The sequence below is a fragment of the Hemitrygon akajei genome, chromosome 10, assembly GCF_048418815.1.
Source record: "Hemitrygon akajei chromosome 10, sHemAka1.3, whole genome shotgun sequence".
Lineage (NCBI taxonomy): Eukaryota > Metazoa > Chordata > Chondrichthyes > Myliobatiformes > Dasyatidae > Hemitrygon > Hemitrygon akajei.
Genome location: NC_133133.1, coordinates 143176922 through 143200846, shown reverse-complemented (window position 1 = coordinate 143200846; position 23925 = coordinate 143176922). Strand labels below are relative to the sequence as shown.

The window sequence follows — 23925 nt, the reverse complement described above, 5'->3', positions numbered from 1 at the left end:
TGGCGGGATCTCCCTGTGGCCACACACTTCAATTCCACAGACCACTCCCACTCCGATATGTCTGTCCATGGCCTCCTCTACCGGCAAGATGAGGCCACACGCAGGTCGATGGAGCAATACCTTATCTCCCGCCTAGGTAGCCTCCTACCTGCCGGCATGAACATCCAACTCACAGACCTCCGTTGATACCCCTGCCCCCCCTTACCCCATCCCTATCTATTATTTTAGTCTGGTTCTCTTTCTCTCTCTTTTATCCCCCCTCACTATAATCTCCCCCCAGCCCTACCTTTCTTTCTCTTTTATTTCCCATAATTCTCCACCTTTCCCCTAGCCCATTTCCCTCCAGCCTATCACTTCCCAGCTCTCTACTTAATCCCTCCCCCCACTTCTTAAACCCCCCTAGACCATCCCATGTTACTTCACTCCTGATGAAGGGTTTCGGCCCAAAACATCGTCACTACCTCCTCCCATAGATGCTGTCTGGCCTGCTGAGTTCTGCCAGCATTTTGTTTTTATTTATTTCCAGCATCTGCAGATTCACTCGTGTTACATTTTAGAAGGAATGCTCTTATTCTGAAAATATCACCTCATTCTAAGCTGCCATTTTTATTCTCATTTCTACCCAAGGGAATACATCAAAATCTGATTGTTCTCAACAGTTTCTTCCAAGCCTGGCCTTGACCAGGAGAAAAACATTAAATGATTGACTCTGACTGAACCTCAGTCCAGTTTAAAACTGAGATTTGGGTAATTTTGAAACATATAAAAACAGTTCTGTTTCTGTAATTAACATTCATGAAAGGACTTAATGCTTTGAAGCAAATGATACATATTGTACATCTCTATTTTACAGCTTCATTCACTCTTTCCACTTTGGCCTAAATCTGATTTCTTTCTCCCAACTCTTTTTCCTCACTGTAAATCAGTGAATAACCCAACCTGTAAACAAAAGTCAACATTTTCCCAACCCAAAAGCTGCATTGGGTTGGTAGCCTCAGGAGGTTTCGTGGGCAAGTTACCAATAGATGATGTAGTATAGCCTGTTTTTAAATGGCGTACAATGTCAATACAAATTTCCTTGTAATTGGAAGATAATGAATAGTGACGTGTGGATCTCACAACACTGGTTTACACAGGCCTGCACAGTTTCATATGTTTTATTAATTTTTTCTGCAGTGATTAGACCTTAATAAAATGCAATATCTCATGCATTATGCTCATACTACATTTTCTATGTTAAAAATCGTTTCTCCTTGCTTTTTTTTGTAAATAGCAAGTATTTGCTTCCCCAAGCAAGCATCCAATGGATAGTAAAGGAGAAGAGTCCAAAATCAGTTATCCGAACATCTTCTTCATGATTGACAGTTTTGAAGAGGTAATGTCTCTTTTAAGTTTACTGGAAGACTTTGTGAGGAATGCTACCCAATGTGAATTGGTGCAGCTGTGACATTCAGTAGTTAATTTGCTTGGAGTCTGTCAAGTCATTACCGGTACTTAAGTTCTGCCTGTGGGATGACGACCCAGTTGCAGCTCCTTGTGATTTATAGGCTGCAGATAGGTCTGGTTTCTTCAACTAATTTCCACCTGCAACAAAGTGAGGCTCTTTAAAGTTTAATCGTTCTCTGCATCTCTACTTGGGCACACCACATGGGGAAGGTGGTAATGTTAAAAGGAATAAAGATTCCAGTGTAAAGTAGATGTACCAAGACACTTCAGGAATAAAGGAAGATAGAGTGCACCATAGCCAATCACAATGGCCCAAAGTCACAAAGTTTGCCTCTTATTAGAGTGTTGATGTAAACCCCTTTAGCAGGGAGAGCCAGACTGACATACAGATTTCTTCTGGGTGTTGCTTGTTCAAATGTGACATGGTGAGCTTGCTGTGAGAGGTTCTGGCTTCTGCCTTTCCAGTGTTAGTACTGTGTTGGTGTCCTCGTGGTGCTCAGCAGCAGAGGTGTCAGTTTCCTGCAGATTCTCAGCAGTGATTCTGTGAAATGTTCTTGCCAAACCTGCTGCAAATTAGACCTAATGTGGCTTCCATCATTTCAGTACAGAGAGTGCAATAGAATCTGCGTTAGACCGTAAAACATAGGAGCAGAATTAGACCCTTCAGCCCATCGAGTCTGCTTCACCATTCCAACGTGGCTGATTTCTTAGCTCTCTCAGCCCCATTCTCCTGCGTTCTCCCCAGAATCTTCGACACCCTGACTAATCAAGAACCTGTGAACCTTTGTACACCTACATGGAATGTTGTCAAAGGAGATCAGCATTCCTCATTAGGAACACCCATCACGCAGGTCTTGCTCTCTTCTCACTGTAGCCATCAGGAAGGAGGTACAGGAGCCTCAGGACTCACACACCAGGTTCATGAACAGTTATTACCCCTCAGCCATCAGGCTCTTGAACCAGAGGGGATAACTTCACTCAACTTCACTTGCCCCATCACTGAACTGTTCCCACAACCTGTGGACTCTTCATCTCATGTTCTTGATATTTCTTGTTTGTTTGTTTGTTTGTTTATTTTCTTTCTTTTTATATTTGGACAGTTTGTTGTCTTTTGCACACTGGCTATCCATCCTGTTGGTGTAGTCTTTCATTGATTTTCTTATGGCTATTGCATTTATTGAGTATCCCCACAAGAAAATGAACCTCAGGCTTGTACATGGTAAGATATCTGCACTTTGATAATAAATTTACTTTGAACTTTAAAAATACCCAATGACTTGCTGCCACAGATGTCTGTGGCAATGAATTCCACAAATTTACCAGCCTCTGGCTAAATAAATTCTCCCTCATCTCTGTTCTAAACGGATATCGCTCTATTCTGAGGTTGTAATTTCCAGTCCTCGTCCCCCCCCACTACGGGAAACATCCTCTCCATATCCACTGTATCCAGCTCTTTCATATTCAATAGGTTTCAATGAGGTCTCCTCCCCCACATTCTTCTAAACTCCAGCGAATACAGGCCAGAGCCATCAGTGATCCTTAAGGCTGATTTATACTTGTACGTCGCATCTACACTGTAGGTATCTTGTACCCTACGCCATAGGTTGACGTGCACCTCTCCAGAAAAGTTATTCACGCGTCGCGGTGATGCAGACCACAACATCTGTGATTGGTCCGCTTGGTAGCATCGCATTTCCTCCTACACATTTCCGGTTGCTTCTTCTCCACCATGTCTGTAGGCTGTGCGTACACCGATACAAAATAGATGAACCAAATCGTCAAATCTACCTGCCGACATGCAAAAATGCTTGAAATGCATTTCCTCGTCCATGTCTCTCACAAAGAAACTCCACACAGTGGCACAGAAACCCCATCGCCAACTAGCATTTTGGCACACACCAACGCATGCTCGCTACGGCATAAAGCAATGCAGAAGTGAAAATCAGGGCTGTAGCGTAGGCTGTGGCGTAGCCCATACGCACGTATAAATCAGCCTTTATATGTTAACCCTTTCATTTGTGGACTAGATCTCATGAACCTCCTCTGGACTCTTTCCAATGCCAGCTCATCTTTTCTTAGATAAAGTTGCCCTATAGTTGCTACTTAGTTTACAGAATGTGGTCAAATGGGGGCTTCAAGAGTGGTGAGTGTAGGTATCGGTTAATGATGCTGTGAGTTCAACAAACACAGGATCAAAGAGTTCTCTGGGGAGAGGGAGAGAGAGAACTACTAATTAACATGTGCTGGTGTCTCTTCACTGTGTCTACTGCACTCACAGTGTGGACATACAAAGCAATGCAGCGAGTTAAACTCCCTCTCAAGTATCACCTGAGATGAAGCTCCCTTCGAGGTTTTTAAGGAGATCTTAATATGCAACCGCAGAAAGTTAAGAAAAATAAGTATTAAATTCAGTACAGAATCGTCGCGCAGCTGAATATACCAATATGTCAATTATTCTCACAATTGGTGTCAACCAGTGTAATGCGCGTACACACACCCCCCCCCCATTTATGAAGTGTAAACTTGTGGTTCAACAATATCTTAATAATGACGAGCAATAAACATAATAGTTCCTTCAAAATATATCTACTAAATGTTTACCAGTATTAACATAGCTTAAGACTCAGTGATATGCTAACATGAGGAAATCTGCAGATGCTGGAAATTCAAGCAACACACACAAAATGCTGGTGGAACGCAGCAGGCCAGGCAGCATCTATAGGGAGAAGCACTGTCGACGTTTCGGGCCGAGACCCTTCGTCAGGACTAACTGAAAGGAAAGATAGTAAGAGATTTGAAAGTAGGAGGGGGAGGGGAAAATGCAAAATGATAGGAGAAGACCGGAAGGGGTGGGATGAAGATGAGAGACAGACAGGTGATTGGCAAAAGGGATACAGAGCTAGAGAAGGGAAAGGATCATGGGATGGGAGGCATAGGGAGAAAGAAAGGGGGAGGGGAGCACCAGAGGGAGATGGAGAACAGGCAGAGTGATGGGCAGAGAGAGAGAAAAGAAAACTAAATATATCAGGGATGAGGTAAGAAGGGGAGGGGCATTAACGGAAGTTAGAGAAGTCAATGTTCATGCCATCAAATTGGAGGCTACCCAGCCAGTATATAAGGTGTTGTTTCTCCTACCTGAGTGTGGCTTCATCTTGACAGTAGAGGAGGCCATGGATAGACATATCAGAATGGGAATGGGACGTGGAATTAAAACATGTGGCCACTGGGATATCCTGCTTTCTCTGGCAGACAGAGCGTAGGTGTTCAACAAAACGGTCTCCCAGTCTGCGTCGGGTCTCACCAATATATAAAAGGCCACACCGGGAGCACTGGACGAAGTATACCACACCAACCGACTCACAGGTGAAGTGTGTTATCAGTGATATTGCTGTTTCAAGGACAAATAAATGTGCTTCCAGTTGAATCCCAATTAACCCACACAGGAAATGATATAAAAAAAAACAGCTTACATACAGAAAGTGATGCTTATACAAAACAAACTTCAGCTCTAGAGACCAGTACGCTCCCCACCTGGTATCCCCAGGATGTCAGATTTAACTATTGAAACTATAATTCATACGACCATTTCATTAAGTCTTTGGTGAAAGAAGAATAGTATCAGAGACTGGTCTTGAGAACAGTCTTGCTATTCAACCAATGGTCTTCAACCATTATAAGCACTGGTGACATACTTGCTCATAGTAATGTCCAATGAGCAGAGAAGTGACATGGTACTAACCTGAAATTACGATTGGGTGCGTGTTACTGCACTTCTGAAGTGAATTTTGCCTTACCCACGATGAATCCAACTTTGCTATATCCAGCAGTGTCTGTGACCTTCAGGTACGCAACAGCAGCGATAGCGTTAGTTGACGGAGCATAGAAGATGCAGACCTCTTTCTCTTGAATTGTAGTTAGTGGAATTGTTGTGTAGGTTCCTGAAATCTTCAAACCTTTAGGATGCTGAAGGAAAGAACAGCACTGGTGCCACTGCTGCTGTTTCTCTTTAGGGAGTGGGGCATCCCATCTGCAAGTGTCCGAGGTCAACTCTCTTAACATGAAGTGTGCCTTGATGCTGACTGGAGCATCAAGTCCAAGATGGTCAATAGCTTGCCACAACTTTTAAAGGGCCTTTTGGTATCAGTAACCTGGAACGTAAGGTGTCAGTGATAAGGTCCAAGGTCAAGATTCTGTAGAACTTTGGCCGTATCTTCAGATGGGAAACGTTGCTTGGCCTCAGCACTGTTGGAAGCCATTTTATGCAGTCTGAGATTAGAGTGCGTAAACATGTCTTGCATTGCTTTCAGTACACTGACTGCTTCTTCTGCACCGGAAAATGATTTAAGAGCATTATGCACATAGAAATGCTTTTATATGTAACTCCGTGCTTCAGTCCCAAATTCCTTCTCATCCCTCAATAGCTGTCCTCAAAAGGCCATAGATTGCCATAGCTTACCAAATACATGAACTGTCATACGGTTCTCCAGAAACTCGAGAACACTGTATATGATTGGACTCCTGGAATGGGAACATAACAAAAAAAACCTCCTGTTTCTTCGTGTAAGTCAAGTATTTTCATGACTTTTTCTTCTTCAACCCAAAGCTTACTGTAGTTGGACAGAGTGCTTACCTTAACCGCAGTCTGTTTATCCAATAGGAAGCAATTCTACTCCAGTCTCTCCCTGTGGTGATAAATATGTTGAGTAGTTCAGCGAGTCAGTCACATGGTTTACGGCCTTGATCCCGTCCACTGCGTCACGTGTTTGTGGAGGAAGGCCTGTCAGTTTGCAGATGCATTTTGTGATTATTTCAACAACATGTGTTTATATTGTGTCTAATTTAGAAAGTAGAAAAAAGGCCCTTGGAAATCTCACCAAACAGAATCTGACAAAAGGAGACTTTGGGACAGATGACCAAAATAAATAAAGAAATTAATTTTAGGATAAGTGATTCATTATATTTCCTTTCTACAAAGAACATTGCTCCCTGCCCCAGTGTTAACTGAAATATTAAAGGTTTCATAACACGACAGAATTAAATGTATCTGTGAAGCTTCTAATCATTTGAGGGAAGGCAAGTAATCTTACACTTCCCTTAATGTTACAATATATTGTAACATCAAAGTGATCTACAAAGGGCAGTTTTGGTGCATTTCTTATTAAAATGCTCAACACTTTGGCTGTAAGTCACACTAATGATTTTGCTATATATTTTTTAAATTACTGCTGTTTACTTTATATGCAGCTGAACTTCAGTGCCATAGAACTGTGAAAATACTGATGTACCCCAAGTTAACAATATTTTGAGTAGCTGTATGATTTCAGTTCATAAGGAAGTGTCCATAGCTCAGCCTTTCAAAAGAAGATTTTTTAAAAAAGTTTTGGATGTGAGTGTCCTGTGTAATCTAGAACCAGATCAGGATTTTAACTTCTATTTTGTCATTCACTGTATCTGAACAGTTATCCTGTTACCTCTGTGATGGTTGCATAACCTTGCCTTCTGCTATGTTTGTTACAGGTGTTCAGTGACATGTCTGTGGGAGAAGGAGAAATGGTCTGTGTGGAGTTGGTCGCTAGCGATAAACACAACTCATTTCAAGGTGTGATCTTCCAGGGGTCAATCAGATATGAAGCTCTGAAAAAGGTGTATGATAACCGGGTGAGAGAGCTCTTTTTTAACCTGGTGTGCTAGCTCTGAGCTAGCTTGTAATCTTGCAGGATTGTGTGTGAGTTTAGGTTTTACAAGTGTGGGGTGGGGTAAAGAGTTGTTATTGAGGAATAGGACTGACTACATTGATCTACAAAAAATTAGCATTGGCTCTATCTATGACCTGAATGTAGGAACTGTATAACTGTGTGTACGGAAATGCAAGTACCTCTAAGTGCCAGTGCCTCTCTGTTTCACCCACCTGTACTTGGTACCATAACCCTATTAAAATGTAAAATGTTGTTTTAGTATGTGCTTAATCTCTCTCTGGTTTTGTGCGTCTCCACATTGGTAACAATGCCCTCTTCCCCCACATGCTTTTACCAGCTGCCTCTGAGAATTTGCTCTATCAATAATGTACTAAAGTGAGTTGTTTGGCTCAGAAAGAGGGTGAACAAAAATGAGAGAGAGAGCTGACTTCTTGTTTAATGACAAACCAGTGTTGCCTGCTGGTGGACCTGGTGCTTTTTGGCAATCCAACGAGAAGCTTGTTGCCAAGTTAATGTTACAGCAACTCCAATGTTGTTGTTTTTGCTCAGGGATTTTCAGAAAATTGCAGTTCAGTAATGAGACATTTACATACTTAAGCTTTTACCACATACTTTTGATTTAAATACTAATATAATTTCATGATCTCTTTTGTTAGGTATTATTTAAATTTTTAGTCACCATCTTGTGTATTTTTTGTTTGTTCCTGCCTATGTTTCTTTGATTTTTACTATTACCCTCTGTGCAAGAAGTGAATACCTTTATTTTTGAATACCAATCTGTAGTGCTGTGTCGATAAATGTGAAAGCTTCTAATATCTCTATGGGTTATTTGAACCCCCAGCCTCCTTTTGACTGCAACTCATTGAAGGATCAAGGCACAGGATTGGCGAGGTGGGATGGGGTGGTGAGAGTTAGTAGCAACTTTAAGTTTTAAATGCCTGACAACTGCAGGAAGCAGGGGGAGGAAAAACAAAGTTCTTCTGTAATGTTGCACTGTTTGAAAAATACAAGACCTTAATTTCATCATAGCAGGAGTGTAGCAAAGCAATAGATCATGACACTATAACTCTGGATATATCAAGCAATTTGCCTACCATTTCCAGAGCAGAGATGGCAATCTTTTAGGTAGAAAAGGACACATGGAAAGAGAGACTGAAGATGACTGAAAACATTTTATTTGGATGAGCTTTCCTTCCATTCTGTCCTAAGTGTCTTGGAACCACAGTCAGACCTGATTCTAGAATACTGTGTCTGTTTGATCACTGAAGCTCAGGGTAAGGATGTGTTTCCTGAATAACCCCAGAGTTTAAAGTTTCACTTGAGAACAGTATATATAAACAGTCCTTACTTTTGACAGTAATCTAATCAAGATATTTTTAAAGGTTTTCATTGCCAACTTAAAGGTAGCCCCAAAGACCCTTAAAGAGGCTCAGCATTTCACTGGCTACTGTGAATGTGTGTTGCAAGTTAACAAATGTAAAACACGACAATCAGCAAGAATGGACAGTGGTGGATGATGACTAGAGACCACCTTTTATGTGGGAAAGAGTGTGAGGGGAACACATCTGTAAGATAATCAGTTAACTGCACACCAAATAAATGGAAGCACGATTGGCATAACTCTGAATAAGTGTGCATTTTGATAATAAACTTGCTTTGAACTTTGAAAACACTGAAAATGCACAGCAGAATTATCTCTATCAGATCAATAATTTTCTTCCAGAAGTGGGCTGACTTCAGGGATTAAACACTGGACTTTGGCGCTCTGTAGTAGGGCCTAGTTTACTAATGAAGAGAGAATTTGTTAAGTGCATGGAATTCTTTCTTTAAAGGAGGAAGTAGAAAGAGAACGACTGTCCTTTGGGTAGACTGCAGCACTCAGAACAGCTCTGCTAATGTGAGATGAGCAAATCATCTCCCTGATGTACTTTGTGCACAGTCTTGTTGCTAACACTGTTGCTTTATATTTAAACGTGTGTAAACTAGCAATTACACCATTTATCTCTTTGAATAATTTTAATTAGATTAGAGAAAAACATTTTTTCTTGTTCAGCTATTAGTAAATGCTGTTCACACTGCTTTGAAGGCATCCAGTAGGGACTGACACAATGTTTCTTGTGTTCTGTCTTTCTCTGCCCCGTCTGAGCTCTGAGAATCTCGGTCAGGTTCAGATAGACTTCCACTCTTGAAAAGACTTCTCTTTCATTTTCTCAGCCACCACACCAGCTTCTTCAATAGTGCAATCCTCTGCTTTGACTCATCAATTGCATGAGGTCAGTCGTAGTCCTAAAATTGGATACTCTGTGTCTGTTGCCTTGACTCAACACATCTCTGCCAAAGCACTAGTGCAGTTCCACAAATGATCTCCGTTTCCAGACCAGAGAGGGGCAAATGAGTTCTGGTTCTTGGGTGCAGCCTCGTCACCTAGTAGATGATGTCGAGAAGACTTTGGATGAACCATGCTGCAGGGGAACCTGCAGTGACCGATTGTTTCGGGGCACACTGGAGAAGTCGCAGATCTGCTGAATCTGAGAGGGGTCTAGAGAATGCTGACTAAAGCAGTAATGTGTGGGTTGTGTTCTTTCTTTCAGGTAAGTGTGGCTGCTAAGATGGCTCAGAAGATGTCGTTTGGGTTTTATAAATACAACAATATGGAATTTGTCCGGATGAAAGGGCCCCAGGGAAAGGGGCACGCTGAAATGGCAGTGAGCCGTGTAGCGACTGGGGACACTTCACCCTATGGCACCGAAGAGGGCTCTGAGCCAGGGTCACCCCTGAATGAACAAGTAAGTACAGAAAGCCTTTGGAGTGGAGCAAGGCTCTCAGAGTCACCTGCTCCCCGTGACCTCTCCACAATGCCAAGGTTGGCTTAATCTTCCCAAGGGACGTTGTTTAAAACAATATAACCATATAACAATTACAGCACGGAAACAGGCCAACTCGGCCCTTCTAGTCTGTGCCGAACGCTTACTCTCACCTAGTCCCACTGACTCGCACTCAGCCCATAACCCTCCATTCCTTTCCTGTCCATATACCTATCCAATTTCACTTTAAATGACAATACCAAACCTGCCTCTACCACTTCTACTGGAAGCTCATTCCACACAGCTATTACTCTCTGAGTAAAGAAATTCCCCCTTGTGTTACCCCTAAACTTTTGCCCCCTAACTCTCAACTCATGTCCTCTTGTTTGAATCTCCCCTACTCTCAATGGAAAAAGTCTATCCACATCAACTCTGTCTATCCCCCTCATAATTTTAAATACCTCTATCAAGTTCCCCCCTCAACCTTCTATGCTCCAAAGAATAAAGACCTAACTTGTTCAACCTTTCCTTGTATCTTAGGTGCTGAAACCCAGGTGATGTTCTAGTAAATCTTCTCTGTACTCTCTCTATTTTGTTGACACCTTTCCTATAATTCGGTGACCAGAACTGTACACAATACTCCAAATTCAGCCTCACCAATACCTTGTACAATTTTAACATTACATCCCAACTCCTATAATCAATGCTCTGATTTATAAAGGCCAGCATACTGTTACGTACCCCGTAACTGGGTCACTTACCAGCAAAGATAGAGAGGTCCGTTGAGGTCTGATGGTACTATTTTTAACAGTATTTATTGATAAAAATACACAAAAATAATATCAATGCAAACATACAGATAATATATATTGTCAATACTAAATCTAAAAGCACGGGTATAATAATAATCAATAAGAAATAGCTCTATCGTTGTCTTTGGGATAATGTATTGTCCGATGGAAATATAAAAGTCACTCAAGTTCATTCAGGCTGCAGCTTTTGGTTGGAGAGAGAGAGACGGATTTTTAGAACTTGCCAGTTTTTCCTTTTTATGATGTCGATCATTCGAAATGTCGTTGGGGCTGGTTTCTCCCTTTAGCTAAAGCTGTTCTTCCGTGGTGAGGTCCACCAATTCCGAGGCAAATGGAAAAGGATGCACGTGGGCTCTCCACCGGCTGTCGCTATTACGCTGTCACGGGATTTCTAGTGTTTCTCCTGGTGCGTCTGAAGGGGTTGTTCCCCAGACCCTCTTTTATCCTTACTCACGGGGTCTCAGATGTCAATCAGGTTGGGATGATGCCATCCCTCAACCAGCCCACTATTGGTCATTCCCCTGAGGGCTTCAATGAATAGCACAGTACTCAATACACAATTCCATCTCCAAGAGACAATGGCCGTTTTCCGTGGCTTTGTATCGCTGAAGGGCCAGGACATTCCAAACCCCTTGTGGATTCTGCGTGTCTCTCTCTCATTTCCTGGGTCCCAGACCCGCATTAATAGCGATCTTGCGATTCTCAAAAAGGAGGGGGCTACTTTGCACTCTTCGGCCCCTCAGAGTTGGGGCACAGGCGTAACAATACCAAAAGTTTTCTTCACCACTCTATCCACATGAGATTCCACCTTCAGGGAACTATGCACCATTATTCCTACATCACTCTATTCTACTGCATTCCTCAATGCCCTACCATTTACCATGTATGTCCTATTTGGATTATTCCTACCAAAATGTAGCACCTCACACTTATTAGCATTAAACTCCATCTGCCATCGTTCAGCCCACTCTTCTAACTGGCCTAAATCTCCCTGCAAGCTTTGAGAACCTACTTCATTATCCACAACGCCACCTACCTTAGTATCATCTGCATACTTACTAATCCAATTTACCACCCCATCATCCAGATCGTCAATGTATATGACAAACAACATTGGACCCAGTACAGATCCCTGAGGCACACCACTAGTCACTGGCCTCCAACCTGACAAACAGTTATCCACCATTGGTTACTGTTCACCATTTGGTAATAAAGAACCACAACTAACCTGCAGTTTGGAAGAAAGCCACAGGTACAGACCCCTGGCTGTCCCTAACTTTTGTTCTGACTCCTTGCTGCACAGAAATTGGGACTGCACTGGAGATGGATCACTAGTGCATCCTCACCACCACTGGACTCTGAGCAGAGGGGCCGGATACACTTGGCGTCTGACCCTCTCAGCTTTGTACAAGCTATGGTTGGCACACGTGGCACAAACAGGGTCGCCAACCCGGATGGAAAGAGTAAAGTTGTTTATTTCTCTTGGTTCTAATTGCAGAAAAGGTGAAAGATTATTAAATATGTTTTTTAAATATTTATTTAGTCATTCCAATAATTTTAAGAAACGTTTAATGACCAGAGACATTCCGAAACACTTGAAAGGCCTTTTGCAGCACAAGATGTCAAAGGCCCATTAGCTGTCCTAGGGTGGAGGTGGGGTCTGCCACCTGAGACTCACTCACCACTCATAGAATATTCCACCTCCCAGTAGGGAGGCCTAGAGTTCAGATGGCATGTGCAGCAATGGGAATTTAAGTTCAGATGTCAGCTGTGGACCAAGTCAAGCACAGTCAGACCCAAATCGAACCCTATTTTTAGGCACCTGACAGCCCTTTAGAAGACCTCCATGCAGTTGATCATGGCAATGTGATGCAAAAGTATGTTTAAATTCAATCCTCCTTATCTACATTGTTGTTAAAATGATGAAGCGTGAAGATCAGATGGTTTCTTTAATCAGTTTTATGCCGAGGTTGGGGTTTGGGTAGGGGGGAAGTGCAAATTCAAAAACCAACCCTTGTGTGGCTTGTGGTGTTGTTAGCATTCTGATTTGTGGTCTCGGTCAGAGAGGTGATGTTGAATGGTCCGAGGACAATGTCCAAAAGAAGCACCAGACTCAAATAAGGATTATCCTCCAATGTTCTTAAGTTCTTGAAATGAATTATCAAATATTTGTGGAACAGGATAAGATAATTTATGCTTTTTCATTCCTGCCCCACTAGAACTATTTAATATAGGATAGGATAGGTATATGGACAGGAAAGGAATGGAGGGTTATGGGCTGAGTGCAGGTCGGTGGGACTAGGTGAGAGTAAGCGTTCAGAATGGACTAGAAGGGCCAAGATGGCCTGTCTCCGTGCTGTAATTGTTATATGGTTTTTATATACCTATCCATTACTTCCCCTATTCACACAGTAGTCTGAACAAAATGTATTCACCAGATTTGGTTTAGAAATGGATCCCTGTGTTTCAATTACATCACTTTGTGTGAATAAGCAAAATGGATAAACTATGTATCTGTGATTTTGACTGATGTACACTGTAAGCGTTGTTCTGTCATTATTGTTTCCAGGACAACAGTTGGGATGCTACAGTTCACTTTATCTCCAGGAAAGTGATTAGTCAATTGAAATTCCCGCTCCAGCATGTAATTTGGTTACCTGTTGAGGTTCTGTCACTTACTTCCCCAAGCTCACAGTTACGGATCACAAATCTAGATCCACTTTGGGTCAGGCAAACTGATGCGGATTTGGTTGTACTAACTAGCATATGTAAGGGAGGAATAGAGATGTGGGAGAGATCTTGGGAGAATGATGGACCTTTTAAAATAAATCATAAAAGAATTGCAAATGCTTTCCTAAGGGCACCGCCTTTTATTTCCACCAGAAAATGTTCTCTTAAAAATTAATATTAATAGTTTACAAAGAAGTTCAATGATCGTCTTCCCCATGCTTGTGACATTATCTAACTTACAAGATTGCAATTTCTCATCACCAGGGGGATGCTTCTCCTTCCTGCAGTGCATTTTGGGTAGGTGGACTGCACCCACTAGTCTGTGTTGTGTTTGCTGTGTGTTGTGCCTTTTTTTAAAGCAAACTGAAACTCTAAACCAGGGGTTCTCAACCAGGGGCCCACAGACCCTTAATGGTATTGGTCCATGGCATGAGAAAAGGTTGGCAACCCCTGTTCTAAAGCCTGCCTGATGATTGGGACTGGGTCATTCATGTAACCTTGTGGCAAGATCCAGTGTTGCATGCATAGATGCTTGTGATGGTAACATCATTCACAGAAGTGTAAAATCTACTAGTTATGTTTGAACCTTGATTTGCAACCAGTAAATACCATTCTGTTATATTCATTTGGGACAGGGCTTCCCAACCTGAGGTCCATGGACCCCTGGGCAAATGGTAGGGGTCCAATGGCATAAAAAAGGTTAGGAACCCTTGACCTTAGGAGGTATCTGCATCATGTCTACCTGCCCCTGACAAACTTACTGTCTGTATGCCATTGCTGGTTAGGAGGTACCTGCATGTCTACCTGCCCCTGACAAACTTACTGTCTGTACACCATTGCTGATTTTCTTTCTCTGCCACAATGGTCAATGCTGTTTAGCTTCTGGTGTTATTAGTACAACATTTCAATCAGTACAAAGCCAGTGAATGAAATAACAGGGATTCTCAAATATAAACAGGCTTTGTTTTAATGAACCAAGAGGTAAGACTTTTGATTTTATTCCTTGTAAATTCACTCTGTCTGAGAGTAAACTCTGTCAGTCAGCGCAACGTCAGCAAGAAGACTCGCATCAAGCTCTTTTAAATTTGAACACCTCTCATCCATTTTAATCATAGAATGGTTATAACTCTATTCAAATTATCCAATTGATCATTTTCCTGATAAATTTCAGGCCTTAGTGACTACTGTATTTTTGTTCAAAAAGATAATCATATCAATTTTTTTTTGTTTTTTCCCAGTTGCCTCTAGTTCATCCTCTAACCTTGATGCTTTCACCAATGGAAGTTTTTTTCTCTATCTGCTCTGTGTATACCCTTTAAGATTTGAAATACCATTATTAGAACTTAAATCAATCTCTTCTGTTCCAAGATTAACCCCAGGTTCTTCAGAGTACTCATATAACTAAAGTTGCTTATCATTGGAATCTCTTCTGCATCCTTTCACATTTTTCCTGGAGTTGGTACCCTGGACTGCAATGGCCAAACCACTCTAACTCTTCTTGTTTCTCTGCCTCTGACTAAATTGTTGGAACCTATATACTCTGTTAACCACTTTCTCACTCTGCCCTGCCTCTTTTAATTAACCACATGCATGTACCTGAGATACTTCTGTTCTTGAGCTCCTTTTAGAACTCAATATCTTTGAGTTGATATTTCTTCTTCCTATTCTTCCTACCAAAATGGAATACTTCACATTTCAGCATTAAATTTTATCTTCCACCTACCCATCGATTCCAGTAGGGTGCCTGAATCCCTTATAAACTACTACTAGCATCCAACAGTTCTCTACATCAGAGTTTTGTGTCAAATGTATTTGGAAATTAACCCTGTCTCTCATGCCCAATTCATTCAGAATATATTGGGGAAAGCAGTGGTCCCAGTGCCGGGCCCTGAAGAACCGCACTACACATTTCCTTCCAGTTAGAAAAACAACCTTTACCTAATACTCCAGATTTTCTGTTACATAACTAATTTTCTATGTATGTCGATACAGCTGCTCTTATTCCATGGCCTTCACCCTTGATGACAAGGTGACTTATGTGGCACCAATTCAAGTGCCTTTTGGAATCCATGTAATCACATTAACTACAACTCACCCATCAACCCTGTCTGCTACTTCATCAGGCTAGCTGGACACAACTTGCCTTTAACTGATCCATGCTGGTTTCCTCATTTCTATATCTATAATCTGTCGTCGGTCTATATCTGTCCAAATTCTTACCCTCCTTGTGGTTCTGAGAGCTTTCTCCACACTATACTGTGAGAATCATGCATAGCCTTCTGGGAAGCTTGGAATCAAACTCGGGCTTCATTTGATCAAACAAAACATTTAAATTTGATGAAATGTTTTTATATTCAGTGTTATGTTGAAGTCTCGCAATTTGGTTAATCAGTTATTGTAGCTGCTTGATTCCCTGGGAGAGTAATTCATTTGGCTCTTATTATTTGTGTGGATTAATAAACATTTTATGGATTCATAATAAATTGTTCAGTGCCAATTATTATGGGGTAATGGCAGGCTTTATGATCTTGACAGTGATTCTTTAGGCCCTATGTTAAGGTCTGTCAAACAAATTTCCTGTAGCTCTTTTCACGTACAATTTGACATGGAAAATGGGCATTCATCCTGTTAGCTGAATCAGAATTTAATATGCTTTATTTCAACTTGATCTGTGCAAAGCAAAGCTGCTGATAATGGGGACAGGATGTTTAAGGTGTTTCCATCTTTCCTCTCCCGCCTTGTTTTCCCCTCCTTTGCTTAATCTTCCATCCCTGAAGTACCAAGATTTGTAAATGGCGTTATTTGTGCTGCAAGACAGGAGTTATGTGCTGCATTGTAATGAACTCTGCCTTGTGACTCTGTGATTAAGACTGCAGCATAACTGAGCTGTCTGCAGAGATCTGACTAGAACCTCTGTCAGTTAATTAAAGAGTTAGCCTGGCTCTGGTCCGTTTGCAGTTGGCATAGGACAAAGGCAGCAGGTGCTTGGGTTTGTCGATTTGAGTAAGGCCAGGATAGTTCCTTTAATGATTTCCTCTGATTTCTGTCAAATCCATTGTACGGATTGCGTGGTGCAACCCCAAAGCTGAAGACAGTTTTATATTTGTCAGATCTCAGCTGAGCTGAGATAAGCTGTCTTCCACAGACTGATCCGTGCAATGAATATTAACTCTCAAACTGCTCAGGGCTTTGTTTACTGATCACTGATTGATTTAATTAGCAAATTTATTTTATTTGTAAGGAGAATATGCTTCTGATTTAATAGATAGCAGCTCGTAGGAGTGGGTGTAGGCAACCAAACTGCCTTAACTGTAGTTCGGCAGGGATTTTTGTGGTATATCAGATTAGTGTGATGTTACTCACCAATTTTGGGCCGAGTGGAATGGAATGAGAGGGAATACGAGTGTTTTTCCGCTGCTCTTGTTAACCAATCTGACTATGAAGGCATTGGGAATGCAGATTTTGAAAAGCTCTTTTCTTTAACTGAAGATCCCAGTAAATAGCCCACTGGTCTTTCTTTCAGTTCCTGAAGTAGTCACACTCTTTGCTGACCTGGGATGTGAGGTCAGCTTTGTCTGCAGAGTGCAGATGGGCTCCTGCCACTGATTGGGAACTCACTCTGGGAGGGAGGAGAGGAAAAGACTACGAGAATTAGGAGTCCACTATGGGCGAGGGAAGATTGATGAGGCCAAACTCAGTTTGGAGGATCAACGCCTCATATTCCAGCTGTAGCTTCCAAACTAATGGCATGAACATCGATTTATTTAACTTCTGGTAACCTCTCACCCTCCCCCCTTCTCTCTTTCTCCATTCCCCATTCTGGCTCCTCTCCTACACCTTCTCCTCATCTTCTGGTACCCCTCCTTCTTCTCTTTATCCCATGGTCCACAGACTTTTCCTATTAAATTCTTCCTCCTCCTTCACCTATCACCTACTGGTTTCTTAGTTCACCCACCGTCTCCCTCATCTGGTCTCATTTATCACCTACCAGCTTGTACTCCTCCCCCTCCATTCTTTATTCTGGACTCTGCCCCCTTCCATTCCAGTCCTGATGACGAGTCTCAGCCCAAAGCATGGACTGTTTACTCCCCTCCATTGATGCTGCCGGACTTGCCGAGTTCCTCCAGCATTTAGTGTCTGTTGCTCTATGATTCAAATGTCTCTGGCAGTTTTTTTCCTTTTGAGCGCCAGCCCTGTAATCTATACTTTGACAGCTTCAGGCAGGTCTACAGCTGATGCCTCACTCTGGAGAGTCTAAGGACCACACCATCAACCTGAGGGTGCTTTCAAAACTCAGTGGGTGAGAGGATGACCCTGAAGGCAAAGCAATGCCATATGCTGCAAAGCTGCTGGCCACGAATGAGCTGGACATTTCAGTGAATGGAGCCAGCTGATGAATGAAAGCAACATGCGGGTAAATGACTTCCAGTGCTCAGGGAAATCCTGCAAAGACAAGACTGATTATTGTTCTTGGGAACCTTGCCCGGGTGAAACACAAATGCTTTTTACAAGACATGTCACCGCTCCCAATACTGAACACGTTGAGGAGGATGGCCTTTAGAGTGGCTGTTCACCTTTTGGTTACAATACCAGTGGGCTGTGTGTCAGATTGGCGGCTTCCTCGAGGAAAGCCTGCTCCAGAAGGTACTTCTCCTGTCTGGCTGGAGGCCAGGGTACCAAGACCAGTTGCAGGAGTGTGAGAACAGTGGGCAGTGCCAATTGCCTTCTGTGATGCCTAGGAAATGTACTCTCCAATTCCCCTGACACTTGCAGATGTACAGTGCTGTGGAAAAGTCTTAGGCACATAGATATAGCTCGGGTGCCTAAGACTTTTTCACAGTAGTGTACGTGTCAATGTTGAGCGGAGAGTGAGTTTGTAAATCTGGCAGGAGCAGAAGGTGTTGGGAATGGCGAGGGAAGAGTGACAGGGGTGAGGGGTGGCACAGATGCTGACTCACATAGCCCTGAAATACCAGGCAAGGTCCTTTGATTCCAAGCAATTGGCTTATTGGTCATTACAGAATGTCTGTCTAATGCTTCCCACTTCCTCCCCTCTCCCTTCCCCTTTTCCCAACCATGAATCCCCTCCTGTTGGTCCCTTCCCATTTTTAGTCTACAATGGGGACCCATATCAGAATCAGCTTTATCATCACTCATATTTGTCGTGAAATGCAAGACTCCCAGAAGGTTAATTTACAGGTTGAGTCTGTGCTAAAGAAGAAAAATGCAGTGTTGGCATTTATTTCAAGGGGAATAGAATATAAAAGCAAGGAGATAATCCTGAGCCTTTATAAGACACTAGTCAGGACACATTGGACTGTTGTCAACAGTTTTGGCCCCCATATCTCAGAAAAGATGTGTTGTCATTGGAGAGGGTCCAGAGGAGGTTCACAAGGATGATTCTGGAAATAAAGGGGTTAACACATGAGGTGTGTTTGGCAGCTTTGGGTCTGTACTAACTGGAATTTAGAAGAATGTGGGGGGGGTGGTTGAACCTACTGAATGTTGAAAGGACTAGATAGGGTAGATGTGGAGAGGGTGTTTCCTATGGTAGGGGTATCCAGAACTAGAGGGCACAGCCTCAAACTGAGGGGAGACTTTTAGAACAATGGTAAAGAGGAATTTTTTTAGCCAGAGAGTCGTGAATCTCTGGAATGCTCTGCCACAGACTGCGGTGGAGGCCAAGTCCGTGCATATATTTAAGGCAAAAGTTGATCATTCCCTGATCTGTCAGGGCATAAAAAGATATGGCGAGAAAGCAGGTATATGGGATTGAGTGGGATCCAGGATCAGCCATGATGGAATGGCAGAGAAACTCGACGGGCAGAATGGCTGAACTCTGTTCCTTTGTCTTATGGTCTTATCAGCGCAATACATAAAATTACAGTACTGTGCAAAAGTCTCTGGCACCCTAGCTACTGTGTGTGTATATATGCCTAAGACTTGTGTACAGTACTGTATGTATGTTCCTTAAAGGAATTATGTAGTGGCCTATTAAAAATTCAGGGGAAAGAGAAGGTGGGGTAAGGGCTTGGGGTGCTTATGATTCAGCAGTGCAAGCAATGTTAGGCAGCAATTCTAATTTTAGATATGACCTGATTTACTGTTGTTTTTTACTTTTGTTTTGACAGCTTTGCTTTGTTTAATGCTTAATTGTCCAGTGTTATTGAGAGACAAGGAGGAAAAATTTGGAACCCAGTCTTACCCCTGTCATTGGACTGCACTGTAAACATTAAAAAACCTGTTTATTATGTTCAAACACGAGAAAATTTGCAGATGCTGGGGATTCAAAGCAACACCCACAAAATGCTGAAGGAACTCAGCAAGTCAGCAGCGACGATGGAAACGAGTAACCAGTCGGGCGGAGACCCTTCTTCGGGACTGAGAAGGGGGGAGATGCCTGAATAAAAGTTGGGGAGGAGGGAGGCTAGCTAGAAGCTGAGAAGTGAAGCCATGTGAGTGGGAAAGGTCAAGGACTGGAGAAGAAAGAATCTGATAGGAGAGGAGAGTGGACAATGGGAGAAAGGGAAGGAGAAGGGACCCAGTTGGAAGTAACTGGCAGGTGAGAAGTGAAAGGTCAGAATTGGAAATAGAGGGGGGGGGAGGAGAAATCAATATTCATACCAGCAGTTTGGAGGGTACCCAGCTGGAATATAAGGTGTCGATCCTTCACCCTGAGGGTGGCCTCAGCTTGGTACAAGAGGAGGCCATGGATCAACACGTCAGATTGGGAATAGGAATTAGCCTGTTTGGCCGCTGGGAGGTCCTGCTTGTGGTGGATATTGCAGAGGTGCTCATTGAAACAGTCCCCATTTTACAGTGTGTCTCAGCAATGTTAAGGGGGCTGAATCAGGTGCACCAGACACAGTAGATGCTGTTTATATTGTAAATACTTGCTGGTATTTATGTATATACTGCTTTTATGCATATTTACTCCATAAGCTTTTATTCCAAGTTTAACCTCTAACTTTATTTTTATGGAATTCTTCATCTTTCATAATTGTTGAATGACGTTTTTGTTGCAATCACATCAACACATTCTTAACACATGTAAATGTATAAGGAGAATAATGTTGAATTTTGATATTTGTTTCATCATTGTCTCAGTGACTGCATAATTCACAATGAGACCTGTTGCGCAGCTCTCTCTGTGTATCTCTGAAATGTTCCTGCATCAACTGTATATCCATCTTCACACGAAAGGGTGCAACAGCTCCATTTCAACCAATCCCGTTAACAAGGCAAGCACACTTTCAGCAACCCTCTGCATAAGTGTGACTACTTTACACTAGTCACACTTCCTCCAGAGGCCACTTTATGAAGAATACCATTTGGGACAGCTTCGTTTCAACCAATCATTTAACAAGGCAAACCCAACAGAGTAAATAGTGATCTGTTGGCTCTCTGTTTCACTGGAAATCATCCATCGCTCATTGTACAATTTCCTGTTTCTATATGCCTGTTATCAGGGCTATATGGGGGAGAAATCAAATTGTTTTGGGTTTACTTTCAGGTGACTTCCTTCAGCACACCTCCAACCCCCGAACGCAACAACAGACCATCCTTTTTCTCACCTTCGTTACGCAGAAAAACACCTAAAAATAGAATGGCAGAGATGAAGAAATCTCATTCAGCCAACGACAGTGAGGAGTTCTTCAGACATGGCTCAGACAACGGAGATTCAGCAGGTGTGTCTTGTACTTTCTGTGTAGTTTCTAAGGAGTTACTTGTACCTGCTGTAGACAATGAATTGAATTGATCTTCAGTTGTAACCTGCTGTGTGTTTTTCTGTGCCAATCGATGTTCAACTGATGACTATCCACATGTTTCCAATGGTTAGCTAGGCAAGTTCCTTTCCGTTACTCTGGCAGGCTGTTGAGACAAGATTTCAACCAGCAGCAAAATATGAGAGTAAACTTGCAACACACACGTTTCCTAAGCAGAGGTTTTGTTTTGTCTTGTAGCATCATAAGCAAACAACCATTCCAAGGAGGGTAAAGTTCATTATTTTAATCTAATTGCTACTCTGAGAAAGAAACTGAAAATGCTGCTTTCCCAATCCACTTTAATTTTTCTTAATTGGAGAATGAAATGACAGGAATTAAGAGTTAAATTCAGTAAGTTTACCAAGGGGAGCAACCTGAAATTCTGTTGATTGGTAATCAGCTTAACTATCATTTCCTTGCCGATTTAAACAATTTAGACTGCTGTTTTCTGCTGGAGAATTACTGTATTAACTGACTGTGGGGTTGTCTGTTTCAAAATGATATTGTGTGTGTGTCCACAGCATGTAGTTACTGTCTGCAGCACTGGGGGCTATTCTGGCCATTTAGGTCGTGCCAGCTCTCAACAGAATAATGTCATGGGTGCATTTCCCCCTTCTTATTTTATAGTAGCTTGTAATTTGTTCTCTTTCATTTCCAATTCCTTTGACTTCTTATCTGCACTAAGGGATGATTTTACAAGAGCCAATTAACCTACCAGCACATCTTTTGAATCTGAAAGGAACCCCAAGCACCTGGTTAAAAAAAACTGGCACGGTCACAGGGACTCTTAGGGATTGTTGGGACATCTTTCAGGAATTCCAGTATGGAATTAGTACAGGCTACAACTAGACTTCGATCTAGGCTGTGGAAAGCTGCCAGAGTATGCATCCCATTGCCTTCAGAGAGCTCTCTTAGTCCAGTGGGAAAATAAATCTGTTTTGGATGTCTGCATTTCCAGCGAAGGTGTTTGAATAGGTAGAAGTGCTCACGTTAGTTGAGATGTGCTCTCATTGTAAGTATTTTAGGGGGCCACATGCCTACACCTGGAACATTGAAGCGTACAGCCGTCGTGGCCATTGACACTGTATTTAATCACTGACTGTTATCTTTGAGCTTAAAAAGTATAAAATCTGACTGTACTTTTAAGTTCGGAGAGTGTCACCTGACATTTTCATGTCTGCATGTGGCTCATTCAGAATGATGTCTGGTACACCGGGGAGGTCGAGATTTAACCTGGCCCCCTGGATCTGAAAAACAGCAACTACATCACCGTTCTCCCCCTGGGCATGGAAAAACAGTTTGTTTAAAAACTAACCGGTCACTTTGTATCATGGCAACCATTTTCTCCCTCTGCATCTGCCTCCCTGACCCTGAGATACGGTTAGCGCACACTTTTGCCATGGGCCCTGAGATATAAGTTCTAAAACACGTGTAGGAATAGAATTAAGGTCAGAGTAGAAACACTTACATTCCTAAGCAATGGATCTAGGCCATTGATTTGCATCCATAAGGGCCACTAGAATATTTAGATTTAGTATATTACGTAAATCAGGGATAAAAGATGGTCACCATTAGTCTTACTGTAAAGCTGTTAAATTGTTGCATAACACTGACTGGTTCACCTGGCCTTTAGAGAGGGAAACTGGCCACTCTGGACCACCTGGGACTCCAATCCACAGATGTTGTTGACTGTAATTTACTTTTGAAATAATGCAACAGCTAGATACTTCCGGGACCAGTGGGAGAGTGGACAATGGATGCTGACTTTACTAGTGAGGTCCATGTCTAGGTAAGGAAATAAAAGAAACATGGAAGTATAGGACACAAGCCATTCTGCAGGTCAGGACCAGTCCAGAAGAAGGGTCCCGGCCTGACATGTTGACTACCTGTTCCTCTCCATAGATGCTGTCTGACCTGCTGAGTTCCTCCAGCGTTTTGTGTGTGCTGCTCTAGAATACAGTATAGGAATTGGTTGTTCAGTTTGATCCTGCTCCACCATTCAATGTGATCGTGTCTGATCATCTAAATTCAGTACCTTGTGGGAGGACAAAGCAAGAACATCTCTTGATTTCTTTAAAATTACATCCAAATCGTCAAAGGAATTTGATGGAGTTGCATATTATAATCTGTTCATGTTGGGGCAGGTCATCCCTGCGCATGATGTCACTTGTGGAGTAAGATTAGGGAAGTGCCTGGAGTTGTTTGGATAACAGGAGGGAGACCCGCAGCTGGGGTAGTCAGCTCCATCTGTTGCAACAATTTCCCATCATGCTTTCACGGAAACTCGGGATCTTTTATCAACTGGAACGCCATTACCTTTGAATTATACACAGGTGAGTAACCAAGATCTGTTGGTGTGGGATTTTCTGTCCTTGTATACTACATTGGAATTAAAAGCAGCAACTTAGCTTTGTGTTGAGTGAAATGCCTGCTTCTGACTGATTAATATGATAATTTGGGAAACAGCAAACCAGGAAATTAGAGCACAAGTGAGAGAGACAAACACAAGGGACTGCAGATGCTGGAACCTGGTGCAACAACAAAGATTGTAGGAACTCAGCCGGTCAGGCAGCATCTATGGAGGGAAACAGCCAGTTGATATTTTGAGATTGAGACACTTCAAAACATCAGGACTGGAAATAGAAGGGAGACAGGCCAGCATAAAGGTAGT

At 42.4% G+C, this 23925-nt stretch overlaps 1 protein-coding gene across 3 annotated transcripts in view; it reads left to right on the top strand.

Moving 5' to 3' along the window:
* kiaa0930 overlaps positions 1-23925 on the top strand; it is a 94428-nt gene that overhangs the window by 57360 nt on the left and 13143 nt on the right. Inside the window, exons 5-9 of one of the 3 annotated variants that reach the window (XM_073059191.1) lie at positions 1274-1375; positions 6964-7104; positions 9734-9928; positions 13753-13785; positions 21002-21176. In XM_073059191.1, coding sequence (XP_072915292.1) covers positions 1274-1375; positions 6964-7104; positions 9734-9928; positions 13753-13785; positions 21002-21176 — 646 coding nt within the window. The remainder of the gene's footprint in view (positions 1-1273; positions 1376-6963; positions 7105-9733; positions 9929-13752; positions 13786-21001; positions 21177-23925) is intronic. The other 2 variants (XM_073059193.1, XM_073059192.1) reach the window with 2 other exon arrangements.